Below are 22,760 nucleotides of genomic sequence, written 5' to 3'. Positions count from 1 at the left end.
TGATATACAGAGAGTGATATCCAGCAATGTATGAATGATATACAGAGAGTGATATCCAGCAATGTATAAATGATATACAGAGAGTGATGTCCAGAAATGTATGAATGATATACAGAGTGTGATATCCAGCAATGTATGAATGATATACAGAGAGTGATATCTAGAAATGTATGAATGATATACAGAGAGTGATATCCAGCAATGTATAAATGATATACAGAGAGTGTTGTCCAGAGATGTATGAATGATATACAGAGAGTGATATCTAGAAATGTATGAATGATATACAGAGAGTGATATCCAGCAATGTATGAATGATATACAGAGAGTGATATCCAGCAATGTATGAATGATATACAGAGAGTGATGTCCAGCAATGTATGAATGATATACAGAGAGTGATATCCAGCAATGTATGAATGATATACAGAGAGTGATGTCCAGCAATGTATGAATGATATACAGAGAGTGATATCCAGCAATGTACGAATGATATACAGAGAGTGATGTCCAGCAATGTATGAATGATATACAGAGAGTGATATCCAGCAATGTATGAATGATATACAGAGAGTTATGTCCAGCATTGTATGAATGATATACAGAGAGTGATAACCAGCAATGTATGAATGATATACAGAGAGTGATGTCCAGCAATGTATGAATGATATACAGAGAGTGATGTCCAGCAATGTGTGAATGATATACAGAGAGTGATGTCCAGCAATGTACGAATGATATACAGAGAGTGATGTCCAGCACTGTATGAATGATATACAGAAAGTGATGTCCAGTAATGTATGAGTGATATGCGGGGAGCCGTGACCAGCAATGGATGAATGATATGCGGGGAGCCGTGACCAGCAATGTATGAATGATATGCGGAGAGCCGTGACCAGCAATGTATGAATGATATGCGGAGAGCCGTGACCAGCAATGTATGAATGATATGCGGGGAGCCGTGACCAGTAATGTATGAATGATATGCGGGGAGTTGTGACCAGCAATGTATGAATGATATGCGGGGACCAGCAATGTATTAATGATATGCAGGGAGCCGTGACCAGCAATGTATGAATGATATGCGGAGTGCCGTGACCAGCAATATATGAATGACATGCGGAGAGCCGTGACCAGCAATGTATGAATGATATGTGGGGAGCCGTGACCAGCAATGTATTAATGATATGCGGGGAGCTGTGACCAGCAATGTATGAATGATATGCGGAGAGCCGTGGCCAGCAATGTATGAATGATATGCGGAGAGCCGTGACCAGTAATTTATGAATGATATGCGGGAGCTGTGACCAGCAATGTATGAATGGTATACGGGGAGCCGTGACCAGTAATTTACGAATGATATGCGGAGAGCGGCGACCATCAGTTTATGAATGATATGTGGAGAACTGTGACCATCAATTTATGATATGTGGGGAGCTGTGACCAGCAGTTTATCAATGATATGCTGAGAGCCGTGTCCAGCAATATATGAATGATATACAGAGAGTGATGTCAGCAATGTATGAATGATATACTGTACAGAGAGTGATATCCAGCAATGTATGAATGCTATACAGAGAGTGATATGAAGCAATGTATGAATGATATACAGAGAGTGATGTCCAGCAATGTATGAATGATATGCTGAGAGCCGTGACCAGCAGTTTATAAATGATATGCGGGGAGCCGTGACCAGTAGTGTATGAATAATATGTGGGGAGCCGTGACCAGCAATGTATGAATGATATGCTCGAGCTGTGACCAGCAATGTATGAATGATATGCGGGGAGCCGTGACCAGCAATTTATGAATGATATGCGGGGAGCCGTAACCAGTAATTTATGAACGATATGTGGAGAGCAGTGACAAGCAATGTATGAATGATATGCGGGGAGCCATGACCAGCAATGTATGAATGATAGGCTGGGAGCTGTGACCAGCAATGTATGAATGATATGCGGGGAGCTGTGACCACCAATGTATGAATGATATGCGGGGAGCTGTGACCAGCAATGTATGAATGATATGCGGGGAGCTGTGACCAGTAATTTATGAATGATATGCGAGGAGCTGTGACCAGCAATGTATGAATGATATGCGGGGAGCTGTGACCAGTAATTTATGAATGATATGCGGGGAGCCGTGACCAGCAATGTATGAATGATAGGCTGGGAGCTGTGACCAGCAATGTATGAATGATATGCGGGGAGCCGTGACCAGTAATTGATGAATGATATGCGGGGAGCCATGACCAGCAATGTATGAATGATATGCGGGGAGCCATGACCAGCAATGTATGAATGATAGGCTGGGAGCTGTGACCAGCAATGTATGAATGATATGCGGTGAGCCGTGACCAGCAATGTATGAATGATATGCGGTGAGCCGTGACCAGCAATGTATGAATGATATGCTGGGAGCTGTGACCACCAATGTATGAATGATATGCTGGGAGCTGTGACCAGCTACGTATGAATGATATGTGGAGAGCCGTGACCAGGAATGTATGAATGATATGCGGTGAGCCGTGACCAGCAATGTATGAATGATATGCGGTGAGCCGTGACCAGCAATGTATGAATGATATGCGGTGAGCCGTGACCAGCAATGTATGAATGATATGCGGGGAGCCGTGACCAGCAATGTATGAATGATATGCGGTGAGCCGTGACCAGCAATGTATGAATGATATGCTGGGAGCTGTGACCAGTAATTTATTAATGATATGCGGGGAGCTGTGACCAGTAATGTATGAATGATATGCGGAGAGCCGTAACCAGCAATGTATTAATGACATGCATAGAGCTCTGTCTAGCAATGTATGAATGATAGGCTGGGAGCCGTGACCAGTAATGTATGAATGATATGTGGAGAGCCGTGACCAGCAATGTATGAATGATATGCGGGGAGCCGTGACCAGCAATGTATGAATGATAGGCTGGGAGCTGTGACCAGCTACGTATGAATGATATGCGGTGAGCCGTGACCAGCAATGTATGAATGATAGGCTGGGAGCTGTGACCAGCAATGTATGAATGATATGTGGAGAGCCGTGACCAGCAATGTATGAATGATAGGCTGGGAGCCGTGACCAGCAATGTATGAATGATATGCGGTGAGCCGTGACCAGCAATGTATGAATGATAGGCTGGGAGCTGTGACCAGCAATGTATGAATGATATGTGGAGAGCCGTGACCAGCAATGTATGAATGATAGGCTGGGAGCTGTGACCAGCTACGTATGAATGATATGCTGGGAGCCGTGACCAGCAATGTATGAATGATAGGCTGGGAGCTGTGACCAGCTACGTATGAATGATATGCGGTGAGCCGTGACCAGCAATGTATGAATGATAGGCTGGGAGCTGTGACCAGCAATGTATGAATGATATGTGGAGAGCCGTGACCAGCAATGTATGAATGATAGGCTGGGAGCCGTGACCAGCAATGTATGAATGATATGCGGTGAGCCGTGACCAGCAATGTATGAATGATATGCGGGGAGCCGTGACCAGTAATGTATGAATGATAGGCTGGGAGCTGTGACCAGCAATGTATGAATGATATGTGGAGAGCCGTGACCAGCAATGTATGAATGATAGGCTGGGAGCTGTGACCAGCAATGTATAAATGATATGCGGTGAGCTGTGACCAGCAATGTATGAATGATATGCTGGGAGCTGTGACCAGTAATTTATTAATGATATGCGGTGAGCCGTGACCAGCAATGTATGAATGATATGTGGAGAGCCGTGACCAGCAATGTATGAATGATAGGCTGGGAGCCGTGACCAGCAATGTATGAATGATATGCGGTGAGCCGTGACCAGCAATGTATGAATGATATGCGGGGAGCCGTGACCAGTAATGTATGAATGATAGGCTGGGAGCTGTGACCAGCAATGTATGAATGATATGTGGAGAGCCGTGACCAGCAATGTATGAATGATAGGCTGGGAGCTGTGACCAGCAATGTATGAATGATATGCGGTGAGCTGTGACCAGCAATGTATGAATGATATGCTGGGAGCTGTGACCAGTAATTTATTAATGATATGCGGTGAGCCGTGACCAGCAATGTATGAATGATATGCGGGGAGCCGTGACCAGTAATGTATGAATGATAGGCTGGGAGCTGTGACCAGCAATGTATGAATGATATGTGGAGAGCCGTGACCAGCAATGTATGAATGATAGGCTGGGAGCTGTGACCAGCAATGTATGAATGATATGCGGTGAGCTGTGACCAGCAATGTATGAATGATATGCTGGGAGCTGTGACCAGTAATTTATTAATGATATGTGGAGAGCCGTGACCAGCAATGTATGAATGATAGGCTGGGAGCTGTGACCAGCTACGTATGAATGATATGCGGTGAGCCGTGACCAGCAATGTATGAATGATATGTGGAGAGCCGTGACCAGCAATGTATGAATGATAGGCTGGGAGCCGTGACCAGCAATGTATGAATGATATGCGGTGAGCCGTGACCAGCAATGTATGAATGATAGGCTGGGAGCTGTGACCAGCAATGTATGAATGATATGTGGAGAGCCGTGACCAGCAATGTATGAATGATAGGCTGGGAGCTGTGACCAGCTACGTATGAATGATATGCTGGGAGCCGTGACCAGCAATGTATGAATGATAGGCTGGGAGCTGTGACCAGCTACGTATGAATGATATGCGTTGAGCCGTGACCAGCAATGTATGAATGATAGGCTGGGAGCTGTGACCAGCAATGTATGAATGATATGTGGAGAGCCGTGACCAGCAATGTATGAATGATAGGCTGGGAGCCGTGACCAGCAATGTATGAATGATATGCGGTGAGCCGTGACCAGCAATGTATGAATGATATGCGGGGAGCCGTGACCAGTAATGTATGAATGATAGGCTGGGAGCTGTGACCAGCAATGTATGAATGATATGTGGAGAGCCGTGACCAGCAATGTATGAATGATAGGCTGGGAGCTGTGACCAGCAATGTATGAATGATATGCGGTGAGCTGTGACCAGCAATGTATGAATGATATGCTGGGAGCTGTGACCAGTAATTTATTAATGATATGCGGTGAGCCGTGACCAGCAATGTATGAATGATATGTGGAGAGCCGTGACCAGCAATGTATGAATGATAGGCTGGGAGCCGTGACCAGCAATGTATGAATGATATGCGGTGAGCCGTGACCAGCAATGTATGAATGATATGCGGGGAGCCGTGACCAGTAATGTATGAATGATAGGCTGGGAGCTGTGACCAGCAATGTATGAATGATATGTGGAGAGCCGTGACCAGCAATGTATGAATGATAGGCTGGGAGCTGTGACCAGCAATGTATGAATGATATGCGGTGAGCTGTGACCAGCAATGTATGAATGATATGCTGGGAGCTGTGACCAGTAATTTATTAATGATATGCGGTGAGCCGTGACCAGCAATGTATGAATGATATGCGGGGAGCCGTGACCAGTAATGTATGAATGATAGGCTGGGAGCTGTGACCAGCAATGTATGAATGATATGTGGAGAGCCGTGACCAGCAATGTATGAATGATAGGCTGGGAGCTGTGACCAGCAATGTATGAATGATATGCGGTGAGCTGTGACCAGCAATGTATGAATGATATGCTGGGAGCTGTGACCAGTAATTTATTAATGATATGTGGAGAGCCGTGACCAGCAATGTATGAATGATAGGCTGGGAGCTGTGACCAGCTACGTATGAATGATAGGCTGGGAGCTGTGACCAGTAATGTATGAATGATAGGCTGGGAGCTGTGACCAGTAATGTATGAATGATATGTGGAGAGCCGTGACCAGCAATGTATGAATGATAGGCGGTGAGCCGTGACCAGCTACGTATGAATGATAGGCTGGGAGCTGTGACCAGTAATGTATGAATGATAGGCTGGGAGCTGTGACCAGTAATGTATGAATGATATGCTGGGAGCTGTGACCAGTAATGTATGAATGATATGCGGTGAGCCGTGACCAGCAATGTATGAATGATATGCGGTGAGCCGTGACCAGCAATGTATGAATGATATGCGGTGAGCCGTGACCAGCAATGTATGAATGATATGCGGTGAGCCGTGACCAGCAATGTATGAATGATATGCGGGGAGCCGTGACCAGCAATGTATGAATGATATGCGGTGAGCCGTGACCAGCAATGTATGAATGATATGCTGGGAGCTGTGACCAGTAATTTATTAATGATATGCGGGGAGCTGTGACCAGTAATGTATGAATGATATGCGGAGAGCCGTAACCAGCAATGTATTAATGACATGCATAGAGCTCTGTCTAGCAATGTATGAATGATAGGCTGGGAGCCGTGACCAGTAATGTATGAATGATATGTGGAGAGCCGTGACCAGCAATGTATGAATGATATGCGGGGAGCCGTGACCAGCAATGTATGAATGATAGGCTGGGAGCTGTGACCAGCTACGTATGAATGATATGCGGTGAGCCGTGACCAGCAATGTATGAATGATAGGCTGGGAGCTGTGACCAGCAATGTATGAATGATATGTGGAGAGCCGTGACCAGCAATGTATGAATGATAGGCTGGGAGCCGTGACCAGCAATGTATGAATGATATGCGGTGAGCCGTGACCAGCAATGTATGAATGATAGGCTGGGAGCTGTGACCAGCAATGTATGAATGATATGTGGAGAGCCGTGACCAGCAATGTATGAATGATAGGCTGGGAGCTGTGACCAGCTACGTATGAATGATATGCTGGGAGCCGTGACCAGCAATGTATGAATGATAGGCTGGGAGCTGTGACCAGCTACCTATGAATGATATGCGGTGAGCCGTGACCAGCAATGTATGAATGATAGGCTGGGAGCTGTGACCAGCAATGTATGAATGATATGTGGAGAGCCGTGACCAGCAATGTATGAATGATAGGCTGGGAGCCGTGACCAGCAATGTATGAATGATATGCGGTGAGCCGTGACCAGCAATGTATGAATGATATGCGGGGAGCCGTGACCAGTAATGTATGAATGATAGGCTGGGAGCTGTGACCAGCAATGTATGAATGATATGTGGAGAGCCGTGACCAGCAATGTATGAATGATAGGCTGGGAGCTGTGACCAGCAATGTATGAATGATATGCGGTGAGCTGTGACCAGCAATGTATGAATGATATGCTGGGAGCTGTGACCAGTAATTTATTAATGATATGCGGTGAGCCGTGACCAGCAATGTATGAATGATATGTGGAGAGCCGTGACCAGCAATGTATCAATGATAGGCTGGGAGCCGTGACCAGCAATGTATGAATGATATGCGGTGAGCCGTGACCAGCAATGTATGAATGATATGCGGGGAGCCGTGACCAGTAATGTATGAATGATAGGCTGGGAGCTGTGACCAGCAATGTATGAATGATATGTGGAGAGCCGTGACCAGCAATGTATGAATGATAGGCTGGGAGCTGTGACCAGCAATGTATGAATGATATGCGGTGAGCTGTGACCAGCAATGTATGAATGATATGCTGGGAGCTGTGACCAGTAATTTATTAATGATATGCGGTGAGCCGTGACCAGCAATGTATGAATGATATGCGGGGAGCCGTGACCAGTAATGTATGAATGATAGGCTGGGAGCTGTGACCAGCAATGTATGAATGATATGTGGAGAGCCGTGACCAGCAATGTATGAATGATAGGCTGGGAGCTGTGACCAGCAATGTATGAATGATATGCGGTGAGCTGTGACCAGCAATGTATGAATGATATGCTGGGAGCTGTGACCAGTAATTTATTAATGATATGCGGTGAGCCGTGACCAGCAATGTATGAATGATATGTGGAGAGCCGTGACCAGCAATGTATGAATGATAGGCTGGGAGCCGTGACCAGCAATGTATGAATGATATGCGGTGAGCCGTGACCAGCAATGTATGAATGATATGCGGGGAGCCGTGACTAGTAATGTATGAATGATAGGCTGGGAGCTGTGACCAGCAATGTATGAATGATATGTGGAGAGCCGTGACCAGCAATGTATGAATGATAGGCTGGGAGCTGTGACCAGCAATGTATGAATGATATGCGGTGAGCTGTGACCAGCAATGTATGAATGATATGCTGGGAGCTGTGACCAGTAATTTATTAATGATATGCGGTGAGCCGTGACCAGCAATGTATGAATGATATGCGGGGAGCCGTGACCAGTAATGTATGAATGATAGGCTGGGAGCTGTGACCAGCAATGTATGAATGATATGTGGAGAGCCGTGACCAGCAATGTATGAATGATAGGCTGGGAGCTGTGACCAGCAATGTATGAATGATATGCGGTGAGCTGTGACCAGCAATGTATGAATGATATGCTGGGAGCTGTGACCAGTAATTTATTAATGATAGGCTGGGAGCTGTGACCAGCTACGTATGAATGATAGGCTGGGAGCTGTGACCAGTAATGTATGAATGATATGTGGAGAGCCGTGACCAGCAATGTATGAATGATAGGCGGTGAGCCGTGACCAGCTACGTATGAATGATAGGCTGGGAGCTGTGACCAGTAATGTATGAATGATATGCTGGGAGCTGTGACCAGTAATGTATGAATGATATGCTGGGAGCTGTGACCAGTAATGTATGAATGATAGGCTGGGAGCTGTGACCAGTAATGTATGAATGATATGCTGGGAGCTGTGACCAGTAATGTATGAATGATAGGCTGGGAGCTGTGACCAGTAATGTATGAATGATAGGCTGGGAGCTGTGACCAGTAATGTATGAATGATATGCTGGGAGCTGTGACCAGTAATGTATGAATGATAGGCTGGGAGCTGTGACCAGCAATGTATGAATGATAGGCTGGGAGCTGTGACCAGCAATGTATGAATGATATGCGGTGAGCCGTGACCAGCAATGTATGAATGATAGGCTGGGAGCTGTGACCAGCAATGTATGAATGATATGTGGAGAGCCGTGACCAGCAATGTATGAATGATAGGCTGGGAGCTGTGACCAGCTACGTATGAATGATATGCTGGGAGCCGTGACCAGCAATGTATGAATGATAGGCTGGGAGCTGTGACCAGCTACGTATGAATGATATGCGGTGAGCCGTGACCAGCAATGTATGAATGATAGGCTGGGAGCTGTGACCAGCAATGTATGAATGATATGTGGAGAGCCGTGACCAGCAATGTATGAATGATAGGCTGGGAGCCGTGACCAGCAATGTATGAATGATAGGCTGGGAGCCGTGACCAGCAATGTATGAATGATATGCGGTGAGCCGTGACCAGCAATGTATGAATGATATGCGGGGAGCCGTGACCAGTAATGTATGAATGATAGGCTGGGAGCTGTGACCAGCAATGTATGAATGATATGTGGAGAGCCGTGACCAGCAATGTATGAATGATAGGCTGGGAGCTGTGACCAGCAATGTATGAATGATATGCGGTGAGCTGTGACCAGCAATGTATGAATGATATGCTGGGAGCTGTGACCAGTAATTTATTAATGATATGCGGTGAGCCGTGACCAGCAATGTATGAATGATATGTGGAGAGCCGTGACCAGCAATGTATGAATGATAGGCTGGGAGCCGTGACCAGCAATGTATGAATGATATGCGGTGAGCCGTGACCAGCAATGTATGAATGATATGCGGGGAGCCGTGACCAGTAATGTATGAATGATAGGCTGGGAGCTGTGACCAGCAATGTATGAATGATATGTGGAGAGCCGTGACCAGCAATGTATGAATGATAGGCTGGGAGCTGTGACCAGCAATGTATGAATGATATGCGGTGAGCTGTGACCAGCAATGTATGAATGATATGCTGGGAGTTGTGACCAGTAATTTATTAATGATATGCGGTGAGCCGTGACCAGCAATGTATGAATGATATGCGGGGAGCCGTGACCAGTAATGTATGAATGATAGGCTGGGAGCTGTGACCAGCAATGTATGAATGATATGTGGAGAGCCGTGACCAGCAATGTATGAATGATAGGCTGGGAGCTGTGACCAGCAATGTATGAATGATATGCGGTGAGCTGTGACCAGCAATGTATGAATGATATGCTGGGAGCTGTGACCAGTAATTTATTAATGATATGCGGTGAGCCGTGACCAGCAATGTATGAATGATATGTGGAGAGCCGTGACCAGCAATGTATGAATGATAGGCTGGGAGCCGTGACCAGCAATGTATGAATGATATGCGGTGAGCCGTGACCAGCAATGTATGAATGATATGCGGGGAGCCGTGACCAGTAATGTATGAATGATAGGCTGGGAGCTGTGACCAGCAATGTATGAATGATATGTGGAGAGCCGTGACCAGCAATGTATGAATGATAGGCTGGGAGCTGTGACCAGCAATGTATGAATGATATGCGGTGAGCTGTGACCAGCAATGTATGAATGATATGCTGGGAGCTGTGACCAGTAATTTATTAATGATATGCGGTGAGCCGTGACCAGCAATGTATGAATGATATGCGGGGAGCCGTGACCAGTAATGTATGAATGATAGGCTGGGAGCTGTGACCAGCAATGTATGAATGATATGTGGAGAGCCGTGACCAGCAATGTATGAATGATAGGCTGGGAGCTGTGACCAGCAATGTATGAATGATATGCGGTGAGCTGTGACCAGCAATGTATGAATGATATGCTGGGAGCTGTGACCAGTAATTTATTAATGATAGGCTGGGAGCTGTGACCAGCTACGTATGAATGATAGGCTGGGAGCTGTGACCAGTAATGTATGAATGATATGTGGAGAGCCGTGACCAGCAATGTATGAATGATAGGCGGTGAGCCGTGACCAGCTACGTATGAATGATAGGCTGGGAGCTGTGACCAATAATGTATGAATGATATGCTGGGAGCTGTGACCAGTAATGTATGAATGATATGCTGGGAGCTGTGACCAGTAATGTATGAATGATAGGCTGGGAGCTGTGACCAGTAATGTATGAATGATAGGCTGGGAGCTGTGACCAGTAATGTATGAATGATATGCTGGGAGCTGTGACCAGTAATGTATGAATGATAGGCTGGGAGCTGTGACCAGTAATGTATGAATGATATGCATAGAGCTCTGTCTAGCAATGTATGAATGATATGCGGTGAGCCGTGACCAGCAATGTATGAATGATAGGCTGGGAGCTGTGACCAGTAATGTATGAATGATAGGCTGGGAGCTGTGACCAGTAATGTATGAATGATATGCTGGGAGCTGTGACCAGCAATGTATGAATGATATGCTGGGAGCTGTGACCAGTAATGTATGAATGATAGGCTGGGAGCTGTGACCAGCAATGTATGAATGATATGCTGGGAGCTGTGACCAGCAATGTATGAATGATATGCTGGGAGCTGTGACCAGCAATGTATGAATGATATGCTGGGAGCTGTGACCAGTAATGTATGAATGATATGCGGTGAGCCATGACCAGCAATGTATGAATGATATGCTGGGAGCTGTGACCAGTAATGTATGAATGATATGCTGGGAGCTGTGACCAGTAATGTATGAATGATATGCTGGGAGCTGTGACCAGCAATGTATGAATGATATGCTGGGAGCTGTGACCAGTAATGTATGAATGATATGCGGTGAGCCATGACCAGCAATGTATGAATGATATGCTGGGAGCTGTGACCAGTAATGTATGAATGATATGCTGGGAGCTGTGACCAGTAATGTATGAATGATATGCTGGGAGCTGTGACCAGCAATGTATGAATGATATGCTGGGAGCTGTGACCAGCAATGTATGAATGATATGCGGGGAGCTGTGACCAGTAATGTATGAATGATATGCTGGGAGCTGTGACCAGTAATGTATGAATGATATGCTGGGAGCTGTGACCAGTAATGTATGAATGATATGCTGGGAGCTGTGACCAGTAATGTATGAATGATAGGCTGGGAGCTGTGACCAGCAATGTATGAATGATATGCTGGGAGCTGTGACCAGCAATGTATGAATGATATGTGGAGAGCCGTGACCAGCAATGTATGAATGATAGGCTGGGAGCTGTGACCAGCAATGTATGAATGATATGCGGTGAGCTGTGACCAGCAATGTATGAATGATATGCTGGGAGCTGTGACCAGTAATTTATTAATGATATGCGGTGAGCCGTGACCAGCAATGTATGAATGATATGCGGGGAGCCGTGACCAGTAATGTATGAATGATAGGCTGGGAGCTGTGACCAGCAATGTATGAATGATATGTGGAGAGCCGTGACCAGCAATGTATGAATGATAGGCTGGGAGCTGTGACCAGCAATGTATGAATGATATGCGGTGAGCTGTGACCAGCAATGTATGAATGATATGCTGGGAGCTGTGACCAGTAATTTATTAATGATAGGCTGGGAGCTGTGACCAGCTACGTATGAATGATAGGCTGGGAGCTGTGACCAGTAATGTATGAATGATATGTGGAGAGCCGTGACCAGCAATGTATGAATGATAGGCGGTGAGCCGTGACCAGCTACGTATGAATGATAGGCTGGGAGCTGTGACCAGTAATGTATGAATGATATGCTGGGAGCTGTGACCAGTAATGTATGAATGATATGCTGGGAGCTGTGACCAGTAATGTATGAATGATAGGCTGGGAGCTGTGACCAGTAATGTATGAATGATAGGCTGGGAGCTGTGACCAGTAATGTATGAATGATATGCTGGGAGCTGTGACCAGTAATGTATGAATGATAGGCTGGGAGCTGTGACCAGTAATGTATGAATGATATGCATAGAGCTCTGTCTAGCAATGTATGAATGATATGCGGTGAGCCGTGACCAGCAATGTATGAATGATAGGCTGGGAGCTGTGACCAGTAATGTATGAATGATAGGCTGGGAGCTGTGACCAGTAATGTATGAATGATATGCTGGGAGCTGTGACCAGCAATGTATGAATGATATGCTGGGAGCTGTGACCAGTAATGTATGAATGATAGGCTGGGAACTGTGACCAGCAATGTATGAATGATATGCTGGGAGCTGTGACCAGCAATGTATGAATGATATGCTGGGAGCTGTGACCAGCAATGTATGAATGATATGCTGGGAGCTGTGACCAGTAATGTATGAATGATATGCGGTGAGCCATGACCAGCAATGTATGAATGATATGCTGGGAGCTGTGACCAGTAATGTATGAATGATATGCTGGGAGCTGTGACCAGTAATGTATGAATGATATGCTGGGAGCTGTGACCAGCAATGTATGAATGATATGCTGGGAGCTGTGACCAGCAATGTATGAATGATATGCTGGGAGCTGTGACCAGTAATGTATGAATGATATGCGGTGAGCCATGACCAGCAATGTATGAATGATATGCTGGGAGCTGTGACCAGCAATGTATGAATGATATGCTGGGAGCTGTGACCAGTAATGTATGAATGATATGCTGGGAGCTGTGACCAGCAATGTATGAATGATATGCTGGGAGCTGTGACCAGTAATGTATGAATGATATGCGGTGAGCCATGACCAGCAATGTATGAATGATATGCTGGGAGCTGTGACCAGTAATGTATGAATGATATGCTGGGAGCTGTGACCAGCAATGTATGAATGATATGCTGGGAGCTGTGACCAGTAATGTATGAATGATATGCGGTGAGCCGTGACCAGCAATGTATGAATGATATGCTGGGAGCTGTGACCAGCAATGTATGAATGATATGCTGGGAGCTGTGACCAGTAATGTATGAATGATATGCTGGGAGCTGTGACCAGCAATGTATGAATGATATGCTGGGAGCTGTGACCAGTAATGTATGAATGATATGCTGGGAGCTGTGACCAGCAATGTATGAATGATATGCTGGGAGCTGTGACCAGCAATGTATGAATGATATGCTGGGAGCTGTGACCAGTAATGTATGAATGGTATGCTGGGAGCTGTGACCAGTAATGTATGAATGATATGCTGGGAGCTGTGACCAGTAATGTATGAATGATATGCTGGGAGCTGTGACCAGCAATGTATGAATGATAGGCTGGGAGCTGTGACCAGCAATGTATGAATGATAGGCTGGGAGCTGTGACCAGCAATGTATGAATGATAGGCTGGGAGCTGTGACCAGTAATGTATGAATGATATGCTGGGAGCTGTGACCAGTAATGTATGAATGATAGGCTGGGAGCTGTGACCAGCAATGTATGAATGATAGGCTGGGAGCTGTGACCAGCAATGTATGAATGATAGGCTGGGAGCTGTGACCAGTAATGTATGAATGATAGGCTGGGAGCTGTGACCAGCAATGTATGAATGATATGCTGGGAGCTGTGACCAGCAATGTATGAATGATATGCTGGGAGCTGTGACCAGTAATGTATGAATGATAGGCTGGGAGCTGTGACCAGCAATGTATGAATGATATGCTGGGAGCTGTGACCAGTAATGTATGAATGATAGGCTGGGAGCTGTGACCAGTAATGTATGAATGATATGCTGGGAGCTGTGACCAGTAATGTATGAATGATAGGCTGGGAGCTGTGACCAGTAATGTATGAATGATAGGCTGGGAGCTGTGACCAGTAATGTATGAATGATAGGCTGGGAGCTGTGACCAGCAATGTATGAATGGTAACATGTACACTTTTTATTGTATTTGTTGTACGTTCTGCATGGCACAATTCCTTGGCTTACCTGTCTTTTCTCAGCTTCTTTTCAGAATGACTCTATTATTTATTTGTGATTAGTGTCCGTGAACTATTAGACTTTTGATATCGTCCCCTGTTCACCACGATTTGTTTTGTTGCCTTGTTTGGTTGCTGATCCTCGCTGTGTTTCACAGGGAAACCGTCCGCCGTTAGCACCAGCGACTTTTTCCCAGACTACTTCTCTCTGACGGAGCGCCCCCCAGCGGAGTTCTGCCTGTCCCCTGACGGCAGCGCTGAATCTGTGTCCATCGATCTCTTGCAGAAGAGGGGTGAGATATTGTGCCATGTATCGAGAAAGTGGGCACGTCACCTGGATTCAGAGGAGGCATCCACTTTGTGGGTAGTGAGCTCCACAATTTACTAGGACCTGGTATCATTACTGAGCCATGAGGCACTTGGTGCCCCATAAGTCTCATGACTTAGTAATCTCTCTAGTTACCAGTAAGTTGAATCTTGGTTCAGCAATAAAATGACTGCTGAGTGTAGGTGATGGGTCCACTTTACGTCTGCCAGTTACTGTTACTGCCCCGTATGAATGGTCCACACCGTGTCCCCTGTCTCCCCAGGGCTGGTGAAAGCTGTGAATATCGCTGTAGACCTCATTGTGGCTCACTTTGGAACAAGCCGGGACCCTGGAGTAAAGGTTGGTCGGGACTCGTGTCTGTCTGTTATTGTGTGTGCTGTTACATTACGGAGGACCCTCGGGCTCCTGATACTCGGATACGTTTTTTATAACCAGATATACAATGCACACTGTAAGCTAATACAGGTCAAGCGTGTCTGGACTTGTTAGTGGATTATTCCACCCAAACAGCAAAGGTTACCCGTGTGATGGCAGACCTTAGGGTGGTGACTTGTTGGGTCATGGTGTCACTAATAAAATTCCACACAAACCTGAATTGAATGCAAAAACTGACAGGAAGATTGAAGTGTCTTATTCTATAAGAGATACTTATATTATGTACTCTGAGAATCTTCCTTTATATTTCTGTGGGGGAAGCGAATCAAGCCTTGGAGAGAGATGAAGTGGAGAAGTTGAACAAAACAACCAATCAGATTCTAACGGTCATTTATCTAGCACTGGGGTAGATGTACCAAGCCTTGGTGAGAGATTAAGGGGTACATTTACTAAGGTGATGATTTCTATTCGATGTCACCCGAGATCAATCTCGGATGACATCGTCCGGATTTATGTGTTTCATTTTTCGAACAGGTTACTGAATTTACTAAGCTCCTGTCATTCGTATTATTCATTTCTATTTAGCGTTCGGTTTTCACTAACGCGACCGAACAGATGCATGCACGTATCAAGGAGATCCGTGATACCTGCATCTGTGTGTAAATACATAAACACAGAAGCACGGAGGGGATCATTGAGATCCGTCTGTGCTTCTGTGTTAAAAAAATGAAAACCAGTGTAAAATTAGACAAAAAAAACATTGTGACCCCCCTCCCCAAGTACCAGCATGCGGGGGAGGCTTGCTGGGACCTGTAGTTCCACAGCAAAAGACAATATTATCTCATCTATTTTTTTACACCATTTTACACCATCAACCCGGTACCCACTGGCCAGGGGTGCTGGGGATAGCCCTGGGCTATCAGCCTAGGTTTGGGATGCCCTGGAGAGGGGGACCCCTTTATTGGGGGGTCCCCAGCTCCCCAGGGATCCCCGGGCTGGGCTGACTAGCTGTCAGAGGTAATGCTTTGGCCTGGGGACCCGGTGAAAGGGCTCCCCTGGCTGTGGCATTACCCCATCGCTAGAAAGAGTCCGGTGTTGGTTCTGGAATTTACAGGGAAATCCTGCGCATTTTTTCCCCTGTATTTTCAGAACCAGGACCGGCTCAGAGCCCAGTGCTGGTTGCGCTAAATACAGGGGACCCCCTACGTCTTCTGTCCCCTGTATTTAGGCAACCAAGACTGGTTCTGAATAGGCTGGTGTAGGATGTGCTTAATACTGGGGACCCCTACGTCTTTTGTCCCCTGTATTTTGGTGACCTGGACTGGTACTGAATAGCCTGGTGCTGGTTGTGCTTAATACAGGGGACCCCCTACATCGTTTGTCCCCTTTATTTAGCACAACCAGTACAGGGTCTCCAAAGCCCGGTGCTCGTTGTTCTTTTGGGGAGGGGGCCACAACATTTTTTTTTCTAATTTTACACTGGTTTTCATTTTTTTTAACACAGAAGCATGGACGAATCTCACTGATCCCGTCCGTGCTTCTGTGCTTATATTTACACACAGATGCATGTATCACAGATCTCCCTGATCCGTGTATGCATCTGTGTAGGTTCAGATGTGAAACTCGAATAGAAAAAGGTGTTCTACAGGTATTTGAGTTTTCTATTTGGGTTCTTTCTTGTGTCTTTTGCGGCCGATTTGCACTAGATTTCTTCCGTTGAAACAAATACGAATCCATAGTAAATTTCCAGGTCCAATTGCTTTCTATGGCAAAGTGCTGCCGAGTTGTTCCGATGGTCTGTGTCCGAAAACATGTTCCCAGTCGAGCTACAGGTATTGTCAGCAGAGTTTTAGACATCGAACAGAGCAAAGTCGTCAGAGTTCAGCCTTTTGTAAATTCCGAATATGCATTTAACGGCCGAATTTGCCCCAGTCGATGTCATTTGACCTTAGTAAATTTATCCCTAAGTGGAGTACCAACCAATCACTTTCTGTCTTTTTTCAAGCACAGTCTGTAAAGTGACAGTTAGGAGGTGATTGGTTGGTACTTTATCTCCCTCCAAGGCTTAGTACATAGAGTACATCAGAGATGGGTGTTAAAAAAATACACAAAGTGTAATAACAATAACAATATATCATTCTCTAATTCTATTATTTGCCAAATATATTTCACTGTATTCAGCATTACAAGCATTGTGTACTGTAGGAGTATGTGGATGGATGTTTTGCAGCACTGGGGTAATTATCGTACAGGGTACCAGGCTGGTACTTGTTGTATCATGGTGCAGATAGAAAAGGTTTTAGGTTTTATTTGTTTTTTTCTTATGTACAGTAGGTTCATTTTGCAGCATAATCTTTAGTAACCAGATCAGCCTTTTTCCCTGTAACGATAACGAAGAAGGGCCCATTACCATAATACCAGATACAGTGACTGCTTTATATTCCTCCCTCATCACTCTGCAAATCAGAAGGATTCTTAGTAAAACCTGCAGATTTTTATGGTCCCCCCGGTTCCCAAACAACAGCAGGTCTGACTGTCAGTAGCCTATAATGCCCCCTAATGATTGACTCTACTGCCCCCTAGTGGTTTTCATCTGTAGTCATGTCCTTGTCCTCAATGAGCAGAATAGACTAATTAAGTGTGTGGTCTGTCTCTAATATTGAATTTTAGGAATCAGGGTTCATGTCTATAAATAATAGAAGCTGTTTCTTTCCAATCAGAATCTCTATCAGTTACTGATCAGCGTAATAAGACAACAGTGACCAGTAACAGACTATAGATGACAACGTGCACAGTTTATCGCTTCTGTGTAGTCCATAACCAGTTCTAGGAAGGAGCCACGAGGCATTGATTATCCGTATGTCATGTATAGATAGATCCATTGATCGTTGCGCACATACATTAACCACAAGCTCTCTAAAGGTTATAGTTGGACTAAATCCAATACCTGATGGTCACTTTGGCTTCACAACTTTGTGTTGGTCAATTAACTGTACAGTATTTTCCATATAATACAATTTGTTTCAATATAAAGAGACAGGTTCTCAAATCAATATAGAGTTAAAGAGAAATATACCCTGCTTACTAGTCAAGATTGCTTTTAATGCAGTTTTAATAATATAATAATAATTTAATAATATACAGATTAAATAAATATAAATATATTTATATACAGTATATATATATATATATTATTTTTTCTTTTATTTATTTCTAGTTGTATTACAGTAAGAAATCATTATTTCCAGTTGAACAATGACCCACTGGAAAATTTTACATTTATTTTTTACTTTATTAAAACATTGTTGTTGCGGATCTGTATAAAACAATTTACAGTACGTGCTGTCATCTGAGTGGGCTAGAGGATGACATTGTTGGGCTGTACTAAGATCTGGAAAGTGATAAATTGGAAAGTGATAAACTACCAACCAATCAGCTCCTAACTGTCATTTTTCAAATGAAGTCTGTAACATGTGTGGTGAGAGGGATTGTCTCTCACCTGAATTACCTACATTCTGGTGGGATCAGCTCCCTACAAGGGAAATGAAAGCAAAGCCGTTGCAGTTTGCAGCAGCAAGGGAGATTTGGAACTCCGAGTTTTCAAGGTTGCACAAGCCCAGCTGCAAGTCATTACAGAAGACAGGAAGAGTAACTTTCATTCACCAAGTGCTCTGGGCACTGCTGCCGAATAGCGGCCAGCGAGTAGGCCCGAGTGTGATTAGTGCGAGGGACTGACTGAATAGCTGTGCTGGGAAGCATGGCAGGAGGTGACTGCAATCCATGGTAGCAGACTGAACTCTAGAGACTTTGGTGCTGGATTATTTGAGTACACCTGTTTATTTCATTTCTAGGCCTGCTATTCCTGGCTACTATGTGTATTTGCTAAAGAACAGTGTCTGCTTCCATTAAAAGGCTCTGGTACACCGGGAACGTGCCTGTCGTGTGCCCTTATTTCTCTGACCCGTTACACATGGCAGTTAGGAGCTGAGTGGTTGGTAGTTTATCACTCTCCAATTTATCACTTTCCAGAGCTTAGCACATCTACCCCTCAATGAGTTCATGTAAAATATAGAATTGTACTTGCTGGGAATGCTCTACCCAGCTTCCGGCGCTAATGAGCTTATATAAAAGAAAATTATAAACTTATCAAACTAGCAGCAAATGTGGGAAGTCAAGTGTCAGATTTCAGAGAATATAACCTAAAACAGAGAAAGAAATCACACTGCGCTTAGTAACGGACTAATAAGCAAGAATGTACCAGAATTCAATTGGTATAAAGTAATATTTTGAACTCATTGGTTCATTAGTTTCTATGTCCAACAGAACAGCAACTTTGTAACCAACTTACTGTGATTTTTAACTTTGTGATATCTTTCTGTGACCATTGTATGTGCATATGATGTAATGATTATATTTGATCTTATTAGATTGTGTTATTTTATTATTTTTTTCTCTAATATATAAAATATTATTTTATACTAATTGAATTCTGGTACATTCTTGCTTATTAGGCCGTTACTAAGCGCAGTGTGATTTCTTTCTTTGCTGGGGATGCACCATATGTCAGATTCACCTGGTTCCCAAGGACAGCCCCAGGCCCCACAGGCCCTCCTCTGACCGCTTTGTCAGTTGTCAATGCCCCTCCCCTCTGCCCTTCATGGGACTGGTAGGTGGAGAGAGGCCATCTGCAGCATGGCGCATCCACAGCACGTTCATTTAGTTTTTTTATGGCAACTTGTTCAATTCTAGTCAGTTTTATGTGCAGCTTGTCCCTAAATGTGTATTTGTTCCCTCAGCCAAAGCTCAGCAGTAGGATGAATAAATGTGTGCGGATCATTTGTTATCAGTTGAGGAATATAAATAGGAAAAGGAACGTGTATATTCTTTGGTTTCATCTTGTGTGAAAAATGTTCTTGTTCCTGTCTCGTGTACAGGCCAAGCTGGGCAACAGCTCTGTGAGCCCCAATATTGGACACCTGATCCTAAAATACCTGTGCCCAGCGATCAGGGACATCCTGGGTGATGGGCTGAAGCCCTGGGTCCTGGATGTAATCATTGGGCAGAGGAGAAATATGCCATGGACAGTGGTGGAGGCATCAACACAGCTGGGTAACTTTAAGTCTGATTGTTCTCACTCATACTCCCGTAATCGTCACAGTCACCCCAATCATCTTCACAGAAACTCCCATCATTGTCAAATACACTCCCATCATCTTCACAGACACTCCCATCATTGTCAAATACACTCCCATCATCTTCACAGACACTCCCATCATTGTCAAATACACTCCCATCATCATCACAGACACTCCCATCATCTTCACAGACACTCCCATCATCATTACAGACACTCCCATCATCTTCACAGACACTCCCATCATCATCACAGACACTCCCATCATCATTACAGACACTCCCATCATCATCACCACAGACACTCCCATCATCTTCACAGACAGTCCCATCATCATCACAGACACTCCCATTATCATCACAGACACTCCCATCATCATTACAGACACTCCCATCATCTTCACAGACACTCCCATCATTGTCAAATACACTCCCATCATCTTCACAGACACTCCCATCATTGTCAAATACACTCCCATCATCATCACAGACACTCCCATCATCTTCACAGACACTCCCATCATCATTACAGACACTCCCATCATCTTCACAGACACTCCCATCATCATCACAGACACTCCCATCATCATTACAGACACTCCCATCACCACAGACACTCCCATCATCGTCACAGACACTCCCATCATCGTCACAGACACTCCCATCATCATCACAGATACTCCCATCATCGTCACAGACACTCCCATCATCATCACAGACACTCCCATCATCGTCACAGACACTCCCATCATCATCACAGACACTCCCATCACCGTCACAGACACTCCCATCATCGTCACAGACACTCCCATCACCGTCACAGACACTCCCATCATCGTCACAGACACTCCCATCATCGTCACAGACACTCCCATCATCGTCACAGACACTCCCATCACCGTCACAGACACTCCCATCATCGTCACAGACACTCCCATCATCGTCACAGACACTCCCATCACCGTCACAGACACTCCCATCATCATCACAGACATTCCCATCATCATCATAGACACTCCCATCATCACTACAGACACTCCCATCATCATCACAGACACTCCCATCATCGTCACAGACACTCCCATCATCGTCACAGACACTCCCATCATCGTCACAGACACTCCCATCATCACCGTCACAGACACTCCCATCATCGTCACAGACACTCCCATCATCATTACAGACACTCCCATCATCATCACATACACTCCCATCATCACTACAGACACTCCCATCATCACTACAGACACTCCCATCATCGTCACAGACACTCCCATCATCATCACAGACACTCCCATCATCATTACAGACACTCCCATCACCGTCACAGACACTCCCATCATAGTCACAGACACTCCCATCATCGTCACAGACACTCCCATCATTGTCACAGACACTCCCATCATCTTCACAGACACTCCCATCATCACTACAGACACTCCCATCACCGTCACAGACACTCCCATCATCGTCACAGACACTCCCATCATCGTCACAGACACTCCCATCATCGTCACAGACACTCCTATCATCGTCACAGACACTCCCATCACCGTCACAGACACTCCCATCACCGTCACAGACACTCCCATCATCTTCACAGACACTCCCATCATCATCACAGACACTCCCATCATCATTACAGACACTCCCATCATCATCACAGACACTCCCATCATCATTACAGACACTCCCATCACCGTCACAGACACTCCCATCACCGTCACAGACACTCCCATCATTGACAGACACTCCCATCATCGTCACAGACACTCCCATCATCAACACAGACACTCCCATCATCATCACAGACACTCCCATCATCATCACAGACACTCCCATCATCGTCACAGACACTCCCATCATCGTTACAGACACTCCCATCATCATCACAGACACTCCCATCATCATTATAGACACTCCCATCATCATCACAGACACTCCTATCATCATTACAGACACTCCCATCATCATCACAGACACTCCCATCATCCTATCATCATCACAGACACTCCCATCATCATTACAGACACTCCCATCATCATCACAGACACTCCCATCATCATTACAGACACTCCCATCATCATCACAGACACTCCCATGATCCTATCATCATCACAGACACTCCCATCATCACTACAGACACTCCCATCATCATCACAGACACTCCCATCATCGTCACAGACACTCCCATCATCGTCACAGACACTCCCATCATCGTCACAGACACTCCCATCATCACCGTCAC

General features: G+C 45.2%; 1 protein-coding gene across 3 annotated transcripts in view; it reads left to right on the top strand.

The window, feature by feature from the left end:
* RUSC2 (RUN and SH3 domain containing 2) overlaps positions 1-22,760 on the top strand; it is a 101,226-nt gene that overhangs the window by 57,933 nt on the left and 20,533 nt on the right. For all 3 annotated transcript variants that reach the window (XM_088473206.1, XM_088473207.1, XM_088473205.1), the window contains 3 exons: positions 14,835-14,969; positions 15,267-15,343; positions 20,314-20,488. In XM_088473206.1, the coding sequence (XP_088329332.1) occupies positions 14,835-14,969; positions 15,267-15,343; positions 20,314-20,488 (387 nt within the window). The remainder of the gene's footprint in view (positions 1-14,834; positions 14,970-15,266; positions 15,344-20,313; positions 20,489-22,760) is intronic.

This window comes from Taudactylus pleione, unplaced genomic scaffold, assembly GCF_031769625.1.
Source record: "Taudactylus pleione unplaced genomic scaffold, aTauple2 ptg000131l, whole genome shotgun sequence".
Lineage (NCBI taxonomy): Eukaryota > Metazoa > Chordata > Amphibia > Anura > Myobatrachidae > Taudactylus > Taudactylus pleione.
The sequence above is the reverse complement of the archived record's forward strand: the minus strand, read 5'-3'. Positions and strand labels throughout refer to the sequence as shown.